Here is a 20,565-nt window from a genome sequence, read left to right as displayed (position 1 = left end):
AATTCCTGAATGATAGAATTAATGCCTTGCCAGAGGATGTCTCAGAAATAGCACCTGTGTAATCCCCATTTCAGGGTAAAATTGTTCAACATAATGCAATGTTATCCGTCTCCAACCTAATGCTTTCTTATTCTTTGAGGTGGTAAATAATAATATTAATTTCCTAATATAAGATGTCTCCTGTGAAGATCCCCCCGGCTTATAGAGGGCTAAATAATAGTGAGACAGTTGTACTTTATTTCTCATTATGTTATGTGGCTGATATAATTGAACTGTATATCACTAAATTTCTTAGAATGTTTACTAATTTTGTAACATTTGAAAAATTTAATAAAGAGAAAATTAAAAAAAAAGATTCCTATTTATTTTAAGAACTTCCTGGAAAACCAGGTTCTATATCTATCAGAAATCTCCAGCTTCTCTGCTTCCTCACTGCAGTTATCTAAATCGGTGCATGATCTGAGATTTCAATTGCTTCTATGCCTGTTTTGGATACTAGAAAAGACAGATTGAGGAACTAACAAATAATCTAATTTGGAAAAGGTAGAATGTACTCTGGAGAGATGAATATAATCTCTCTCAAAAGGATGGAGTATTGTCCAAGCATCTACTGTTTGCAATTGGTCATTTAATTACGGGATCCCTTTTCTATGATTCAATTTTTCACTAGATTGACATGCAGATTTATCCATTGTGGGATCAATACACATTTAAAATCTCCTCCCACAAAAATAACCCCAGGTTCAGAGCACAGCAACTTTCCTAAAATTCATGAAAAAAAGGAATGAGTATAGCTGTTTGTTGCATAAAACTATAGTGCGGCCATACAGATCATCTTCCAGAATTAGAAAATGACCGTCAGGATCCTTCATCACCTGCTTTACCATAAAGGCACACGACCTGTGCACCAACAATATAATATCTGCTTTTTTACTACGTAGATCACCCAATATTTTCTGTCTTTTAAAAGAGGAATTCATCCATGAAACACTTTTCAGAGAGGCACTACCTATGGGTCCATGCCAGAATCCTCAGCTGAATGAACAAAAACAAATTTCTATGTAAAAACACATAGATAAAGAATTCCCAGCCTAGATCCCCACCTCCAAATGGAAACAGTTGCCCATAATTTTGATGTACCATGAATACTACATAATCCCTTCCCTTTTTACTCCTACCAAAAACCCCACCAATTCCCTATTTCCACCCTTCCACCCTTCCAGTTCCCCATCCCTCCCTTCCCATATTACCTCTCCCCTTTGCCCTCCAACTCTACCACCCCTTCTGCCTCTCCCTATCTAAAGGATCCTGATCACTGAAGACACCTAGGGACCCTATCCATCCAACCTGCAACCTCTTTATACAACTTAAACGAATAGACTGATTCTCCCGACACTCCCAAATATGATCTATAATCCTCCAGACCTCTCATTAACACTGTCCCCTAAAACTATATAGTCCAGACCCAACATATCATACCAAGATAAAACCACAGCAGAAACTGGAAAGTATGAAGTCTTGAAAAGCTCCCTTCATAAATTATGCTGAAGCCAAAATAAAACCCAATCCAAAAAAAAATGCAGTCCAAAACATAAAAAACAATTTTTCCTAATAGTTTCATTTGCTGGCTTTAATACTGCTGATCTCTGCTAGCACATCAATTCTAGCCAGGAACTTTTCCTGAGGCCAAATCACCTGCCAATGTACAATAGCACAGATGATCCAAATTTGTAGTAACAAGTCAAAAAAGAAGAAAACATCTTTTAAGGTGTTGGAACAAATGCTTCATAGCAGATCTTGAACATAAAGCAGTTCAGCCTTCAAATTATAAAACCTGGTAGACAACATGTTGGAAGTCATAAAGCATCAAGCTCACATAACCATACAACACTGCACCAAGACCTTCATCCTGAAGGCTGATTCCCAGAGGAAAACTCCTGCAATGATTTCTCAATTTCAAGTGCAAACTCTTTGGCTTCAAAGGTAGAGGTAAACCATTTGATTTCTCCATGATAATGGACCTATAACTGCAGAGGATAAAGTAGGGCGCATCTCAATTTGAGATCATGCAACATGGGACACAATGGAGAAAATTCTTAGCATTGTGCGGAGAGCTTAGGTGAGTATTCTTGAAAGATCACTCGTTTTTATTATTGTTAAATAAGCTTTTTTCTACTTCAGACACCTTAGATCATCTCGACTATGTGCAAAATTTTGGACTTCCATTATTATCACTCGAGGTCTGGTGGACATCTTCGTTCACTGGACCTAGACAAAGCACTTACTCAATTCAAAAGCAGTCATGTTGTGTCTCTAGGTCCAACTCACTTTGCAGCCTGTCCTCCATTAAGCCACTAAGTTCACTGTCCTGAACATTCTCTGGAATGACAATAAATCAAATTATTTCAGCAGGAACTCTTTTCCAGGTCCTCCAGCCACTCTTCACACATTTTAGTGCCAACTTCACGCCTTGCAAATCATCACTTCACGCCTTGCAAATCATCCTGAGAATCATAAACTCTTTGTTCCATGTCAGCCGCTTTCTCTTTTCTGCCTGTGGTACCCCCTCTTCAGGCAATACCGATGGGTCCATAAACGTAATTCTTGTACTCTTGGTGCGAATGACTAGCTCAAACTCCTTCACACAGTCTCTTTCCCTGGGGCTTGGCTTCTTTAATGACACATAGAAGGATGGCTCCTCCAGGGCCCTATGTAGTAGAGATAAGCTTCGGTTTTTTGTACCGTGTCATTTTTTGAGTCAGACGCTTCGGGGTAAAGTTCGTTTTTCCTCGGTTAGTTTTTGGAAAAACAAACAAAAAACTAAGTGGGGAAAATCGAAACGGGCCCAAAAAATGACGCGGGAAAACAAAGTTAAAAAAAACCCACCCCCAAGCATTAAAATTTACTATAATACATTAAATACAACCCCTCCACCATCCCAATCCCTCCCCAAGACTTACTAACATCCCTGGTGGTCCAGCAGGGTCTCATGAGCGATTTCTTCCTCCATGCCGTTGGGCTGTTGGGCCTGCCTCGCATCAAAATGGCGCCGATATCTTTACTATGTCATAGGGGCCATCGGCTGCCATTGGTCGGCCCCTGTCACATGGTAGGAGCAATGGATGGCCGGTGCCGTATTGTGCTCCTACCATGTGACAGGAGCCAGCCAATGGCACCGGTAGCTTCTGTGACAATGTAGGGTAGAGGCTATCGGTGCCATTTTGAATACTGGTAGCCGATGGCCTGAGCCCAGGAGATTGCTCCAGGATCCTCCCTGGACTACCAAGGCACTTTTGGCAAGTCTTGGGAGGGGGGGGGATCTGACCCAGGAGGGGTCCTGGAGCGATCTCCTGGGCTCGGGCCGTCGGCTGCCAGTATTCAAAATGGCGCCAATAGCCTTTGCCCTTACTTTGCCACAGGGCTACTGGTGCCATTGGTCGGCTCCTGTCACATGATAGGAGCACAATATGGCATCAGCCGTCCATTGCTCCTACCATGTGACAGGGGCTGACCAATGGTAGCTGATGGCCCCTGTGACATAGTAAAGCTATCGGCGCCATTTTGCTGCGAGGCAGGCCCAACAGCCCAAAGGCACCGAGGGAGAAATTGCTCACAGGACCCTGCTGGACCACCAGGGATGTTAGTAAGTCTTGGGGAGGGATCGGGATGTTGGGGGGGGGGGGGGTTGTATTATAGTAAATTTTAATGCTTGGGGTGGTTTTTTATTTAATAAAATAAAATGTGCCCCTCCCCCCCATACAAATCCGAAAAACATATTTTCCCCGAAGGTCGGGGAAAATCCGTTTCAGGGTTCGGTGCCCCGGACCCACGATGAATTAGGCAATTTTGTTGAAATTGCCTAATTCATGATAAACGAATGCACATCTCTACTAGGTAGTAGGGGTGACACTGATTCTTTTCCCTGGTAGAGGTATGCCTTTCATATCAGTTTGGTGAATGTGATGGCCAAACAAACAACACTGGAGACTATGGATGATTGTGAAAAATATATTTTACTGAAGGTGACTCTGAATGGTAATTGGCACAGTTCACTCAGTTCTAATCTCACAGGTGCCTGTTAAAGTTTTTTCTCTTTGTATCTGTGCAATGTCTTCTCTCTTCAGAGTGTGGATTGCCTTCCTGAGTTTTTGAGTTCCTTCCTGCCTTCCGTGTTCCTTGTCTCCTTCCTTCGTCCCTCTGACTGATCCTGGCTTGTCTTTGGACTGGACTTGGACCACGAGCTACACCGCCTGACTCAACCCTTTCCTGGACCTTGAGCATGAGCTACGCCACCTGCCTCGACCCTTGCCTGGACCTCTAGGTTTGAATTCCACCCTGATGGAGCTATAAAGACTGTGGAATCACCAGTATTGGTTCCGCTATCACCAACTGAACCCACTTATTGGCTTCTGGCAATGAGCCCCTCCTTGGTTCTTCTGTATCCTCCATCGCTGGAGTCTCTGCAGCGCCACCCTCTGGGCTCGCCATGACATCTCGCTCTTTCCTTTCTGGGCCCTCTGCACACCTTCCCTGCAGAGTGGCTTGCTTGCTGGAAGAGGGGCCCCACCCGGCTTCCATTCACCACACTAACAGCCCATTCTGGCAGCTTTTACAGGGCCATGCCCTGCCAGCTGGTTCAGGGTCATACAGATCAGTTGTCTACATGAGTATCTCTTGGACCCCCATTGCACTATCACCCTTTCTTTCACCATTTGACCAATAGGCTGTAATTATTAACATGCCAGATCTTTTAGAGTCCACCAAGAGCTTGGCCAGGCCATTAGATATCAAAGATTCCATTAAAGGTTTGGTTGACACCACCTGTCTGACCCTGAACCAGCTGGCAGCTGAGACAAGAGGTGATTTAACAGATGAAAGTGTGAAACAGCAGCAAGAAAGCAGCACAGGAGAGATGCGGTAAATGCACTTTCTCCCAGCTACCCTCTTCGTTTACTCTCCTATTGTTCCTATTTTTTAAAAAAGCATTCTTAAATTGTGAGCCTGTCTGTTTAGAAACAGGCAATGCTTTTTTAAAATTTATATTTTACAATTGTTTTAGCCTATCTCCATAGGAGTGGGTACCCAGGTAGAGAGTCCATCAAGCAAGGTTGAAAGAAGATTGCACAAATCTCATCTTTGGGTGAGTTTCCTCACTCCGAAGTTCATCAAATCTTCACAAGAGAGCACTGTTCTGTTTGTACATCTCACTTTGAATGTCCTAGTGGCCCCTAACCCTTACACTAATACCTAAACCTCACCTCGAGTAACTAGGTGGGCCTCCTATAGAGATATAAATACCTACCTGGTCCAAGGACATTATAGCTAGTGTCTCTCTCATATTTTAGGATGGCCCTGATAGCTAGGCTGGCTGTCCAGAATATATGCAGGGAATACAACAATTCCAGCACATATCACAATTTGTGCTAATTTTGCAATAAAGTGCATATTACCATAATCACATGCAATATTTATTGCATTTTGATAAATCCAGGCCAAAGAGAGCAGTAGAGGGAGAAGTGACCTGTTTGTTCAAGAGACAGGGAAGGAGAGATGAGCTTCCATCTATCTTTAAAACCCCTCCTGCCCCTCCCAGAGCATTCCAGTGACAGCCCATTGGGATCAAGGGCTCTCGCAGCATTGCATGTCACATAGTATGCTGGGTACCAGATCCAGAAAGTGTTGCATGATCATGCATTTCTGACCAACATGCAGCGAAGTTAAGGTGAGAGGGGTGGACCTCCATGTAATCAGAAGCCACAAAATAGTGTGGCAAACTCCCCCACTCCTGACTGGTAAGTACAGATAGTGGGGCTTGAAGAGGAAGAGAGAACAGGGTACAGAAGTCCCATTACCAGAGAGCGAAAAGAGAGAGAACATTTACCTTGCCAGCAGCTGGTTTGAGTCTGGGGGTGAGTTTGTGAAGCCTTGCCCAACAGTAAACTCTGGCAGCTGAGCACAGTGTCATCGAGGGGCGGACCTGGAGGTGGGACCCGGAAGCTGCCTATAACCTCGGGCTGCTTGCAGCGCGCAGCTGACGCTGGCACACGGCTTGTCGGATTTTGCTGGGCTTCGCTGGGATTCGTCTGAATTTGTCTGGACTTTCTGGTTTCTCCTAAAATTGAAAGCTTACATTTCTTGAGGTAATTTTTTAGAATAATATTGTTTTCTCTCCTAAGGTCAACATTTACTTGGTGGCTAAGACGGCTGCATAGACAGAATCAGAGAGGCTTTTTCTCTTGTGTTAGGTGTTGTATTTGAATATATTCATTATGCCTCCCAAACATAAAGGGAAAGTGAGGGTTTTTCCCTCCCTCCCATTACCTTCACCTATTCTACAGGAGATTAGCCACTTTATGATTTCTCCTGCCTTAAGAAATAAAGAAACCAAGGATACTGATGTGCCAAGCTGTCAGGGAGAACAGCTTGGCCTGCCAGAGGAGGCTTCTTTAAGTCCTAACATCAGACAACCACCAGCGCAGAGAGCCAGTGAGGAGAATCAAGGTGGCGATTCCCTGGAGAACATCAATACCGACCCCGAAGCGGGAACTTTTCAAACCCGCGATAAAGGACAGGAAGAGGAAGGTGCTGCCTTTATTACTGGTTTGACTCCAGAAAGGAAAGTAGGAGGACTGGAGTCTTTAATCCCTCTTAGTGGGGAGGAGGGTCATCCAACCAGTGTTACAACTTTGGGATCTCTCACCCACCCTGCTGTGGGAACTTTGGACATTTTGTGGGAAATGATGGCCGGTATGTTGACAAACATTAAAGGGTTGGAAGGGAAAGTGGATGCGCTAAGTGCTGAGAGTCAACGTGATTTTCTTTATACACAAAAACAAATTAAAGAATGTGTGGATAGAATTAAAAATCTGCAAGAACGAGAGAAAAAAGTGCAAGAATTTAATGCTGCAGTGGTAAAGGAAAGAGAGATATTAACCAGGAGGATAGAGTCTCTCGAAAACAACGCTAAGCGTCTTAATTTAAGATTTCTTAACTTCCCCAGAATAGCTGGGGAAGTTTTGCTGATTACTATTAAAAAGTTTCTTATAGAAAAGCTTGGATTTGTTTTGGAAGACTCTCCAGTTGTGAATAATTGTTACTTCCTACCCAAACCCAGGAATATAAATAACAGATCTGAAATGTTGTTCCAGGGAATCTATTGGTTACTGTTTCCTCTATTAATGATATTAATCAAATAATGAAAAGGTATTTCAATAGATATCCCATAATGTATTTGGAAAAAGCTATTAAAATATTTCCAGACTTAGCAGTATCCACACAGGTAAGACGGGAGGCTCTTTTAGCCTTCCGCCAGGAGGTAATTTCTATGGGTTTCTCATTCACACTCCGTTTTCATGTAAATGTTTAATTAAGAAACAAGAAGATTTGTGTATTTTCTTTACACCCCATCAGTTAAAAAATGTTCTTGTAGATCCCCTGTGTTTAATTAAATGAAAAAGTAAATTTAGTGCAGGTTCTATGTTAAAGCCTTTACTTAAGAAAATATTAAAGTTAGACTCCCCTTTGGTTTCTCACCATGTAATACGTTCTCAATTATGTTTGATATTAAATGGAGTTGGTATAAGATTTAAGTTGTAAAATGGTATTTTGCTGGAAATGAGTTTTTTCTAATTACCAATCCATGTATTTCTGAGTGCAAACATTTAACAAATTTGTATTATTTGAATAATTATAAATAAAGAATTAAAACAAAAAAAAAGAAGTCCCATTACCAACATCTGCTGAGCACTCTTAGTGGAAAGCAAGGGTCATTTATGGCAGACCATGCATATAGTCCTGGTTCTGATTAGGGATTTATTGTACTCTGTATTGTTTAACAATTTGTCCCTCCCTCAAGTAGCTATGTTACACAAAATATATATTACAATAAATACAAAATGCATTATAGTTATTAGAAAAGAATCAATCAGGAGGGTTTACCTGCCATGGTGGAAATTCCAGTTTTAGATCCCCCCTAAGTTGAAATTTGGCTCTGTACATGCTGTGCAAAGCATGAGCCAGTGCATAGACTGAGGCATAAAGACTGTAAGTGAACTGAAAATTATTCAAATGAAACTGCCAGCGTGAAAGGTTAGACAGCGTCTCCTGACCTGTACATTTGGGTAAATCTGAATGTTCAGTCCCGTACAGGAGCTCACACTGGAATGCATCCCTCCACAGATACTGCAGAAAGGAGGGATCTGGGAATGTGGATGGGTGGAGATTATAGAGAAAATCCTGGAAACCTGGAATTTCTCCTCTATGACTGGCAAATGCTACAGAGCCGTTCAGTGTGGTACAAGATGAAAGTGTGCTTGGGGAAGAGATGGCAGCAGAGATGAGCCACACTTTGCCAGCATTCATTTGCCTCCATATTAAGCAGATTAATAATGCCAGACTATTCCGAGTACTGTACATGATAACCACATTGGCTAGTGACTTATAGACTATGTCAGCAATCTGGTTACGTCTTCTGAACTGCTCAACTGTATCGGTGACGTGTGTGACCACAGGTAACATTTCCAGAAAAGCCACACAGTTTCCACTCCTGATAATCTCCCTCTTCAGGTCCTCACTGCCCCTCTGATCACTCCGATCTTCTGATGTGAGAATCCCCACCCAATTCCATCTGAAGTGGTTCAGGAGCTGAATCAGACCCTGGAACTGAGAATAATCATTAGGAACAGTGCGATAAAAGGACGGGAACTCAACCCGGTCATTGAAGAGCTGGTCCATAGATCCATAACTGATCTGTGATTAAAAGAAAAATATAAAATAAATAAAGCAGCATAAAACACAGGAGCTCTTCTGTTTTCTTACTTTAGCCATAGTCTGAACCAGTTTGTGTGCTGCACACTATTTTGAGGTTCAAACCAACAGACATACTATTAAATCTGGTCACACACCTAAGTACAAGAGCTCAGCTGGGGAAAATAAGAGCTTCTTTTTGTTAGAGAACTTAGAAGACAAAATTGGTAAAACCATGAAATTAAAATGATTGTTCCATATGGAAGCAGAGTCCCCAAAGCCTACCACGAATATACAAAGAAAGTTCAATATAAAGATATCCATGCCTTGTATTGTGGCAAACACCCTACTGATTTCTCAGACAATCCTGGAGTTATAAGTCCCTATATGCAGTGGGGTTAAACAAGGACTGCATAAGCCTGCCCTGAAGTAAAGGAGACAGTAGTTAACCCTATTGTGCCAGTACATTTCAGAGATATTTTATGAGCAAGAAACAAAACAATCATTGTTTATATTTTTATTGCTTTTATTTTCTTTGAGCCAGAGATATGCTAATAGTCTTATAATAACTGGTTGAGTTAAAAGAATAGATTTTTTCCTATAACAAACTTAGGGCTATTAGTTTATACTTCCAGTTTTGCTTCAGATAGACAAGTCCTGAATCATCAACAGCTGCTGAGTTGAGACCTCACTTCTGACAGGGGTTGGTTTTTAGTATCTGGGGGTGGAATGGGGGGAGGAAGCAGAATTAATACAGCAATCTAGCCTTAGCCGAAAAGATTTGAAAATTGACTAAGTGAGCTGGATAACTTAACTCATCCCCAGAATGCCTCTCTTTTATGCAGCCAATTTATATCCAGATAATGACATATCCGACTATAATTTAGTTGGATAAATGGCAAAATATTTAAAAAATTGTCATTTATATGGTTATTAGAGATGTGAATCGTGTCCTCGATCGTCTTAACGATCGATTTCGGCTGGGAGGGGGAGGGAATCATATCGTCGCCGTTTGGGTGTTTAGAGTATCGTGAAAATCGTTAAAATCGTGAACCGGCACACTAAAACCCCCTAAAACCCACCCCCGACCCTTTAAATTAAATCCCCCACACTCCCGAACCCCCCCCCCAAATGCCTTAAATTACCTGGGGGTCCAGTCGCGGTCCGTAGCTAAATCGGGGGAAGGGGGAGGGCAGGAAAACCGGCACACTAAAACACCCTAAAACCCACCCCGACCCTTTAAATTAAATCCCCCACCCTCCCGAACCCCCCCAAATGCCTTAAATTACCTGGGGGTCCAGCGGCGGTCCATAGCTAAATTGGGGGAAGGGGAGGGCAGGAAAACCGGCACACTAAAAAACCCTAAAACCCACCCCCGACCCTTTAAATTAAATCCCTCACCCAAATGCCTTAAATTACCTGGGGGTCCAGCAGCGGTCCGGAACGGTCTCCTGCAATTGAATCGTGTTGTCTTCAGCCGGCGCCATTCTGCGCCGCCATTTTGCAAAATGGTGGCGCAAAATGGCGGCGGCCATAGAGCAACACGATTCGACTGCAGGAGGTCGTTCCGGACCCCAGCTGGACTTTTGGCACGTCTTGTGGGGGTCAGGAGGCCCCCCCAAGCTGGCCAAAAGTCCCTGGGGGTCCAGCGGGGGTCCGGGAGCGATTTCCTGCCGCGAATCGTTTTCCGTACGGAAAATGGCGCCGGCAGGAGATCGACTGCAGGAGGTCATTCAGCGGGGGTTCCGGACCCCGGCTGAACGACCTCCTGCAGTCGATCTCCTGCCGGCGCCATTTTCCGTACGGAAAACGATTCGCGGCAGGAAATCGCTCCCGGACCCCCGCTGGACCCCCAGGGACTTTTGGCCAGCTTGGGGGGGCCTCCTGACCCCCACAAGACTTGCCAAAAGTCCAGTGGGGGTCCGGAACGACCTCCTGCAGTCGAATCGTGTTGGTCTATGGCCGCCGCCATTTTGCGCCGCCATTTTGCAAAATGGCGGCGCAGAATTGCGCCGGCTGAAGACAACACGATTCAATTGCAGGAGGCCGTTCCGGACCGCTGCTGGACCCCCAGGTAATTTAAGGCATTTGGGGGGGGTTCGGGAGGGTGGGGGATTTAATTTAAAGGGTCGGGGTGGGTTTTAGGGGGTTTTAGTGTGCCGGTTTTCCTGCCCTCCCCCTTCCCCCGATTTACGATTTTTTGACGATAAATCGGGGGAATTGGTATTGTATCATGGCCCTAACGATTTTTGATGATTTAAAATATATCGGACGATATTTTAAATCGTCAAAAAACGATTCACATCCCTAATGGTTATCCATCTAAATTGCTTTGATATTGACCTCTTCAAGTCCTTAGATATCTGTGTTGGCTGGCAATGTCCAGTCCTGCTGTGTTCATGTGGACTAATCCAGCCAGGTAAAACCTCGATTCTGCTGATGTATCTTGTACTATCCTAGGCATGCTTTTCTTTGGTGTTCACCAAAATGAATTTCCTGTAAAGGCTGTACTAGGATTAATAATGACCTAAATCTAGGTGGTAAATTATTGCAACAAATATACAAATTTACGGCTCGATCCAGTAAGGCCGCGGTAAAAACAGTGCGGTAGTGTCAGGCGCACCCTTCCTCCCCGCACGCACAGTTCTCTTCACTAACTCCCCGATACTCTCCTCTAATCGCATGCAAATGCATGCCGCGGCTTTAAAGCGGTAGGGAAGGGTTATGGCCGCGTAACCCATTTTACTGTATAGGCGCTTAATACAGCGCCTATACAGTAACCTGGGTGCGCTGGTACCTGTCATTTCAAATGACATTTGAAATGACAGGTACCAGGAAGTGTAAAAATCAAAATTTGTAAATACCTGTCGGAGGGCCGCGTGGGTCCAGGCGGCCGGCGGGATCCGGGGGGCCGGTGGTCGCGTGTTAAATCTAGGCCGCGGGCGGGTGGGCGCGGCGGCAGCGGCGGCGGGGGGACACGCGTTAGTTCGAGACGGCCGGCGGGCGGCGGGTGGTCGCGTGTTAAATCTAGGCCGGGTCCGCACAGGCGCGCATTCATTCATTCACTGCCGGTGGGGGCTGCCGGAGAGGCAACCCCCACCGGCAGTGAATGAATTCATTCATCCAGGCGGAGGAGCCGGCTGCTTTCGCCACCGGCTCCTCCGCCTGGATGAATGAATGCGCGCCTGTGCGACCCCTGCGTTTCGGCGCTCAAGGCAGTCACGCCTTGAGCGCCGAAACCAGGGGTCGCACAGGCGCGCATTCATTCATCCAGGCGGAGGAGCCGGTGGCGAAAGCAGCCGGCTCCTCCGCCTGGATGAATGAATTCATTCACTGCCGGTGGGGGTTGCCTCTCCGGCAGCCCCCACCGGCAGTGAATGAATGAATGCGCGCCTGTTCAGCGTTCAGCGATACAGTCATGCAATTGGGTAGGGTAGGCAGCAGCAGGGTCCGGGGGTGGCAGCGAGATCCGAGGAGCCAGCAGCGGCAGCATGATCGATCGCGCAGGCAGGTAGGTGGCAAAGTAAAGATGGCCGCCTGCACGGGAAAATCGTGCAATTGGCCGCTGAAGACGTGACGTCACACCCCGTGACGCCAAACGTCGTGACGTCACGTCTTCAGCGGCCAATTGCACGATTTTCCCGTGCAGGCGGCCATCTTTACTTTGCCACCTACCTGCCTGCGCGATCGATCATGCTGCCGCTGCTGGCTCCCCGGATCTCGCTGCCACCCCCGGACCCCGCTGCTGCCTACCCGCCGCTCCCAGATCCTGCTGCCGCCCCCCCGCTGCCGCCCCCCCCGCTGCCGCTGCCCCTGCCCCCCCGGACCCCGCTGCTGCCTACCCGCCGCTCCAGGATCCTGCTGCCGCCCCCCCCCCCCCCCGCTGCCGACCCGCCCGTGCGATTTTGGCGCTCATCCAGGCAGGGGAGGGAGGGAGGAAGGGAGAAGGGACTACCGGATGCCGCTGATGGCTGCCCACCGGCCGCCTGGACCCACGGCCCTCCGACAGGTATTTAAAATTGTTTTATTTTTTTATATAACACACAGGTTTTTTGTTTTTTACACTTTTTACACTTACCATAGCAGGCCCGAGCCTTGCTACTTTTTCGTTTGTTTTTTTTTGCCCTGGTCCCGTCCGGTCTCCTGCCGCCCCGTCCGGTCCGGACGGGGCGGCAGGAGACCGGACGGGACCAGGGCCGGTAAGCAATGTTTTTACCCTACACTACACTACACTAACTCCTACTAGGGGGAGGCGGTAAACTAGCAGGTTAAGGCCGCGGCAGAACAGCGGGTTAGGGAGGAGATAATATCAGCACCCGTTACAGTATCGCAGGGGAATAGATAATTCCTTCATTATACAGCTTTTTCGTTCATTTACATGCCGGGTGCGGAAAGGGTTATGCGTCTGTTTTCAGAAGCGATACGGACGCGTGAAACTGGAGACTGTATCGCTGAACTGCCTTGCGCGCCCGAATTGTGCGCTACGAGCACGTTACAGACGGGCAATCCTCGAGCGGACGATACTGGATCGAGCTGTTAGTAAGTTCTCATACCTAGAAATCACCAGCATTAATGAAGGCTAACAAAACAAGAACAGGACAAATCAGTCAAGGTTTCAGCAAATGCTAGAGATCATATAGGGAGACAAGTTCTTTCTATACCTGTGGATACCTATAGATCCCTGTAAGTGTTGCAATTGCATGTGATGTCACTGAAGAGAGGCTTCCAATGAAACCAGCCACCTGTCCTTGATGGTGACAGCTAAAGCCAGGAATAGAGTCCATATCCCCTGATAAGATCATTAGAGTAGCACATAGTGAGAAACCTGCAGTAGTGCAAGGGTCAGCAATATGGAAACCCAGAGTGATGTTTGGTAATATCTCCGAATTTTGGTTGATCTCTTGAATGGCAAAATAAAAGGCCAACGGATTCCAATAGTTATGTAGATTCTGTCTGTGAACAAGTAAACATATGTTTAACAGATATTAGAAAACATCATGATTGATTTATATATTCAAATTCAGAGAAAACATAAACTAGGGAAATCTCTGCAAATTCACCATAACCCTGAGATGTAGCACTTTCTTCTATTCTACTACAGAACCCTATCACCAAAGTCTGCCAATATTCCTCTACTTACTACTGCAGCATGTTGTGCTTTTAAGTTTTGAGACCCCTCCCCCATCCCCATATCTGCTGATACATCCCAATCCCAACCTGCATCACTTTTGCTAGAACCTTCAAATACATATGGACTCAATCCTGATCTGTAGGCTCTCCTCCCTTGCTTGTCCCAATGAAGGACCTAAAACCAATCCTTCTTCCTCAGCTCACATTCCAATCCAATCCAATCTGTATTATTTTGATAGCCCGCTAATCCAAAGTGTTCAATATGTTAAGCATAGCAAATCAAATAATCAACATACAACCCTAATGTTTTCTGCATGATATCTGACACCAGACTGCTTTTAGAGACTGAGGTCAGAACTGTATAAAAATATAGCAGCAACAGCTTGTATGGTGCTGCGATGATATCATGGGGGAATATGCAGGACAGTTTAGCAGCTAGAACAGTAGGGTGAGGGGGAGAGAGGGGTTGGGTTAAGTGAGGCGAGAATTGCCGACCAATAGGCAATAGGGGCAGTTAGCTGAACAGGAGGCCAGACTTGTTGCCGCAAGTTACGGCATATCAAAGTAAGCAACGCTTATCCGGCCATGCCCAAAGGTAAAGATAAAGGGGTTGGGGCGGGGGCAGTGCCTATCCCTGCCAGAAAAGGGAGTAGATCCCAGCCTGTGTCGATGGTCCTGAAGTCCCCCTCAGGCAGCGGGGGCGCGCCTGCACACAGGATTTGTTCTCCAGCTCGTGCAGATGTTAGCTCGGGAGAAAACGGCCCTGAGGCCAACTCTCATGAAGAACTTGAGGCGCTGAGGGAGAGCAGGCAGGAGCTAGGACGGGTGAACAGAGCACCTACTCCCAGCGATCCAGGTCGTTGTGACTGGAGGGTTACGGCGTGGGAGGGAGACACGAACAGCCCTCCTCCCGAGGCAGGAGAGGAAGTGCAGGTCGTGAGCGAGTCGGGGTCAGAGGAGGCCCGTGCTAATGCAAGCCTTTCGGCGCGTGAAGCGGAGGAGGGCGGCGAAGTGCCAACGAACAAAATGGTGGCCGGAACGAAGACTCGCAAACCGGCACGCGGACACATGGCGCCAAGGGCCAAGTCTTTGAGCATGCGGAGAGGAGGTCGTGGTTTGGGAGCCAGTGATGAAAACAAGGGAGATTGAGCCACTCGAGGTCGCCGCGGGGGAGAGCGCAGAGCGATGGCACAATGGCAGCGTTTCCCAGACCAATCGGGAAAAGAGGACAGCATGCGGTAAATGTGGTTTATCGTATGCTTCCATGAAGGAGGTGGTCATGCGTAGCAGGGGAATTAGGGCAGGCCAATGCTTCGGGTATGGTGGCCGAGGCAGGAAATATGGGGGGATGGGGGGCGATGTAGGGGCAAGGGCTGTCAGGCAAAAGTCAGGGGAATTCATGGGGACAGCTACGGGATCCAATTCGGGGAACAGGTATTGGTCTCACCAGATGGTTTCCCACCAGGGTGACTACCCCCAAAGCCAGCCAGCTCCGGTCTCAGGGAGGATGCCTCGCAAGGAGGGTGCATATGCAGTGGAGATGGTTGTGCCGGGGCAAGATACTGCTGCTGGGTTTTCTGTGCTTTCAGGTTATGATGAAGAGGAGGCGCCGGCAACTTCGTGCTGAGAAGGATGGAGGAGCCAGGAGGCAGGGGGCCTCAGCGCTAGGTGGGCACAGAGGGGAGAGTCACAAGAGCGTGTAGTGAGAGAACCTACGTCTGGATCACTGCAAAGAGCGGGTGAAGGTAACGAAAGGGCAGGGAATAGTGCTAACATGATGGCAAAGGGCAGTAAGAGAAGGAGAAGCCACAAGGATAGCACTACTGATAGTTCAGATTCGCCCACTACGTTCTGCTCGGATAGTTCTGTGGCTGGAAAATTCGATCGCGCTACAGGAGCAGGCCCCAGCCAGGATATGGGTCACCCGGCTTTAGCATCCTTGACTGAATTGTGGGAGGGAGTGCCAAAGCACGTAAGGCACAGGATAAGGAAAAGGAGATACGTTAACATTTTTCGATTATTAGCAGGCAGGCAGGGTGACAAGAAGGTGCACAGAAAGAACAAGAAGAAGAAGGGTGTGGATTACACTGAACCTAACATAGCTAAGAACATAATTAACTGGGTTCGAAGTTTTCTCCAGTTAGCAAGCGTGGTAAGCCATTACCAGCCAGACCAGTACGGGGCTTTATTAGCTTACGATGATAGTATCCTGGGTGCTTATAAGGATTATGAAGGTTGGGCTTGGCTCAACTATGACGAGCGATTTAGGGAAAAATGGCAGGGAATCGGTTTATGTCATGGGGTACACAAGACATAAACTTGTGGTTGACACAAATTTACTTATTTATTTATTTATGTATTTATTTATTTAGAGATTTTTTTATATACCGCGACACGTTACTAACATAACCTTGGTTTACAATGAACCATAATTCAGCAACAAGCTTTACAATCAATTGAGAATAGAACAAGCAGATATCAAATGAAGTCAATGAAAAGTGCAATAGCACAAGCATATAATACAATCGCAATAGCACAAACATATAATACAATTGAGTCTAGCCTATCAGAGGGGGTTCTTCTCCTAGCAGAAACTGTGTATAAATATGTACTTTCAAAACGAATGCAGTAAGAGGAGTAATAGATTGAGATCTATTTGGAATGGGGTAAGATATTGTATGAGAATACAATTATATATTCAATTGATTTTTACCAATATGAAATAACCGTTGAGGTAAAGGGTGTGAAGGAGAGGAGAAGGTGGGACCGCAGATCTGAAGAGGAGGTGACCATTATGCATAGGCTTGTCTGAAAAGCCAAGTTTTTAAGTTTTTGTTTAAATTTCTAATGGCAGGGTTCCTGGCGCAGGCCTGTGGGCATTTTGTTCCAAATGTTGGTTCCTGCTATGGTAATTGATCGTTCTCTTGTTGAAACATACTTGATGTATTTGAGAGAGGGAGTATGGAGTTTGGCTTGGTGCATTGTTCTTGTTGGTCTATTTGATTTGTGGAAAGTGAATTGGTCAGAGAACCATTGCATATCTTGGTTGTAGATGGATTTGTGTATGAGGGTAAGGACTTTGTATGTAATCCTTGATGCTACTGGTAGCCAGTGAAGGTGTTCGAGTATGGGGGTAATGTGTTCTTGGCGGTGAGCGTTGGTGAGTATGTGGGCAGCTGCGTTTTGTAGCATTTGTAACGGTTGTAGCGAGTTTTTTGGCAGTCCTAGTAGGATAGAATTGCAGTAGTCCAGTTTTGACAATATTGTAGCTTGTAGAACTGTCCGGAAGTCATGCGGGTGCAGGAGAGATCTAATTCTTTTTAGAGTATGGAGTTTAAAGAAGCCATTTTTGACGGTGGCTGCGATGAATTTTTTTAATGAGAAATGGTTGTCTATGATGATGCCGAGGCTGCGGACCTGCTGTAGAGAGAGATGGCCAGCTTGTGAATGAAGGGTAGGGTTGAGAGAGATATTGTTTTGTGGTGTGATGATGAGTAGCTCTGTTTTGCTGGTATTTACTGCTAAAATGTTTTCCGTGAGGAGATTCTTTATTTCTGCAAGTGAGGTATCCCAGATTTTCAGAGCGTTGGGTAGAGAGTCATTAATGGGGATGAGGATCTGGACATCATCTGCGCATGTGAAGTGTGGGAATCCCAGTTTTATTAAGAGTCGACATAGAGGGATAAGGTAGATATTGAAAAGAGTAGAAGAGAGAGAGGATCCTTGAGGAACTCCTTGTAGCAGTTTTCTGGGTTTGGATTCATGGCGGCCAATTTTTACACTGTATTTTCTATTGTTGAGATAGGATTGGAGCCAGCATAGGGCAGAGCCAGTGATGCTAATTTGAGATAGGCGGGTGATGAGGGTATTGTGGTTGACCGTGTCGAATGCAGATGATATGTCGAGTAGAGCAAGAATGTAAGAGTGTCCAGCGTCTAGAGTTTTTAGTATGAATTCTGAGAGTGATACGAGCAGGGTTTCGGTACTATGGTTCTTGCGGAATCCATACTGGGATGGTAGAAGTAGTTGATGTTCATTTAGAAAATCTGAAAGTTGCTTGTTTATAATTTTCTCCATTATTTTGGACAGGAAAGGAAGGTTCGAGACTGGGCGATAGTTCGATGGTTCAGTAGGGTCCAAATCCAATTTTTTGAGGGTGGGTTTTATTATGGCATGCTTAAGTTGTGTGGGTACCAGACTGGAAGTGATAGATTTGTTGAGAATCTTGGAAATGGGTTTGGCTATCCTTGCAGGAAAAGATAGGAGTGTTTTAGTAGGCATGATATCAAGGGGGTGCATTGCTGGTTTAATCTTTTTGACAGTAGTTTCTATTTCTAGTGCAGTGGTGGTTTCAAAGTTTTTAAGGGTGGTTGAGTGTGGCATAGTTTGATTTGGATTGTGTATGAGTGGGCTGTGAGTGGGTGTGGTGATGTGTGTGTTGGTAGTTGGTGAATTGATCGGTAGTTGGAAGGAAGCAAAGCGTGCGTCGAGCTTCTCAATTTTGTCGTGAAAGTAAGAAGCTAGTTTCTCACATTTGTTTTCGTCCTCGTTATCTGGGTTAACGTTTGTTGGCTGCGTAATAATACTAGATACATATTGGAAGAGAGCACGTGGGTTGAATTGGTATTGATGAATCCTTGATGCATAATAGTCTTTCATGGCTTTGTATTTTTACGGTATTCATGGAGAAGCGAGCGGAATTTTAAAAGTAGCGCTGGGGCTTGGCTTCTACACCATTTCTTTTCCATTTTACGGAGTTCAGTTTTCATAATTCTCAGATCGGGAGTGTACCAAGGTCTTTTATCTTTCTTCTCTGTGTTGATTTCTTTCGAACGTAATGGGCACAGTTTATTTGTAATATTGCTGGTGATTTGATACCAGGAAGAACAAGCTGAGTTGGCATCAGTGAGGTCTAACTTATTGAGTTCTTCTGATAGAGAGTCCATAATATCTTCAGTTTTGCAATGTTTTCGGAATGTTATGGTTTTCTTATTGTGAGGAGTGTGTGTGGGGGGGGGGGGGGTTGCATTTAATCGTGCAGCATGTGTCTATCCGGTAGTGGTCTGACCAGGGAACAGGGGTGCATTGGGGAGAATCAGTTTGGATGAGAGAATTCGTAAAAATAACATCAAAAGTGTGTCCTGCTTTGTGTGTGGGGCTCGATACCATTTGTCTGAATCCAAGTGTGTTTAGGGAGGCCTGGGTGGCTTCGCAGGCAGGTGAAAGCGGGGAGTGGTCAAAGTGGAGATTTAAGTCACCTAGGATGATAGCAGGGGTATTAATATCGATGTATTTAGCAATGTATTCAGTAAGTGACAAATAAAGGGGCAGGTGCGGGCAAATTGGATCATGGAGGCATAGGTAGCATAGCGAGCGCAGAATCCACAGGCAGCGGGAAGTTAGGGGCTATGCGGGGTACGTTACCCCCCGCAAAATGGCAGGAGGCCAGAAGTGTCCTCAGCGCGTCCGACGTGTGCTGGGTTTCAACAGGGCTACTTGCTTATTCCCTGAGTGTAAATTTAGGCATGCATGTTCCTCGTACAGTGGGGCACACCCAGTGTCCAAGTGTACCCTAGTGAGTACGGCATCAGGTATTAAAGGAACGAGCCAGGTTAAGCGCCTGTAGGGCAAACAAACAAAAAAAAAAAAAATTAAACCAAGGCAAAAGAAAAAAAAATAAATACAAAGCCACTAAAAAAATAAATAATACTACAAACAAAACGGGGAGCGGTCATTAATTACATAATGGACGTTAACCAAGGCGCAGGGAAGGGGATTTGTAATAGCGCAGGGCAGCAGTATAGCTTGGGGTTACAAAGGGGAGGAGAAGGACGGGAGTAAGGGAAGGATGGGAGGGGGTTTGCACCAATGTTCATTCACATAATTTCCTGCAGAACGTCCCCAGATGAGGTCACCTGGAGAGGGAGGCTCGGCATATGACATGACTCGAGGGGAGGAAGAGGAATGGGCGCTGATTCAAAGATCGGTCGCGCCAGCAACCTGGAAGGTGTACACTGCAGGACAAGTGGCAGTGTCAGGTTTTTTGCAAAGCAACGGCGAAGCGTGCGTGAGGTCATGGAGCATGATATTATCCAATTTATATTAGAGGCCAAAGACAAGGGGAATTCAGTCACCTCAGTGACATCACAGTTGGCCGGTTTCGCATTCTTCCAGAAATTAAAAGGGAGGGTCACTCCCATGAGCAGTTTTAGAGTGAAAAAGTTCTTGGCGGTTGGAAGCGGGACGTAGGATTCAAGGCGGATAACAGGAGGCCTTTGCATTATGGTGATTTGGAGTTGTTAGTCCAAAAATTGCCCCTAGCTTGTTGGTCTCTCTTTGAAGTAGTTTTGTTCAGAGTCGCTTTCATGTGGGTGTTCTTTGGGGCCATGCAAATCAGTGAGTTGGTAGCCAAGTTGAGACATGGTGCGAGCAGGGGAGGAATAACCCGGCAGTGCGTGCAAATTTTCGAGTTTAAGGTCAGGTTGTTCATTCCAAGATCCAAAACAGATCAGGACGGTAAAGGTGAGTTCGTGACACTGGAGAGGGCAGTCAGTGAGTTGGCATGTCCAGTTAGGCAGGTACATGAATATATTAGTAGGTGGCCAGATAGGGAAGACATGTTTTTGATGCACGAGGACGGTACCCCACTTACGGGTTACCAGTTCGCTAGAGTGCTGAGTTTGACAGTCA

General features: G+C 45.9%; 1 protein-coding gene across 1 annotated transcript in view; it reads right to left on the bottom strand.

Moving 5' to 3' along the window:
• The window catches only part of LOC115083302 (vomeronasal type-2 receptor 26-like), a 174,136-nt gene that overhangs the window by 45,384 nt on the left and 108,187 nt on the right, over positions 1–20,565 (bottom strand). Inside the window, exons 3-4 of the mRNA XM_029587106.1 lie at positions 13,407–13,698; positions 7,990–8,748 (exon numbers count right to left, since the gene is read on the bottom strand). Of these exons, the coding sequence (XP_029442966.1) occupies positions 7,990–8,748; positions 13,407–13,698 (1,051 nt within the window). The remainder of the gene's footprint in view (positions 1–7,989; positions 8,749–13,406; positions 13,699–20,565) is intronic.

Source organism: Rhinatrema bivittatum, chromosome 2 (assembly GCF_901001135.1).
Source record: "Rhinatrema bivittatum chromosome 2, aRhiBiv1.1, whole genome shotgun sequence".
Lineage (NCBI taxonomy): Eukaryota > Metazoa > Chordata > Amphibia > Gymnophiona > Rhinatrematidae > Rhinatrema > Rhinatrema bivittatum.
Note: the sequence above shows the minus strand (reverse complement) of the source record. Positions and strands in the feature narration are given on the sequence as shown.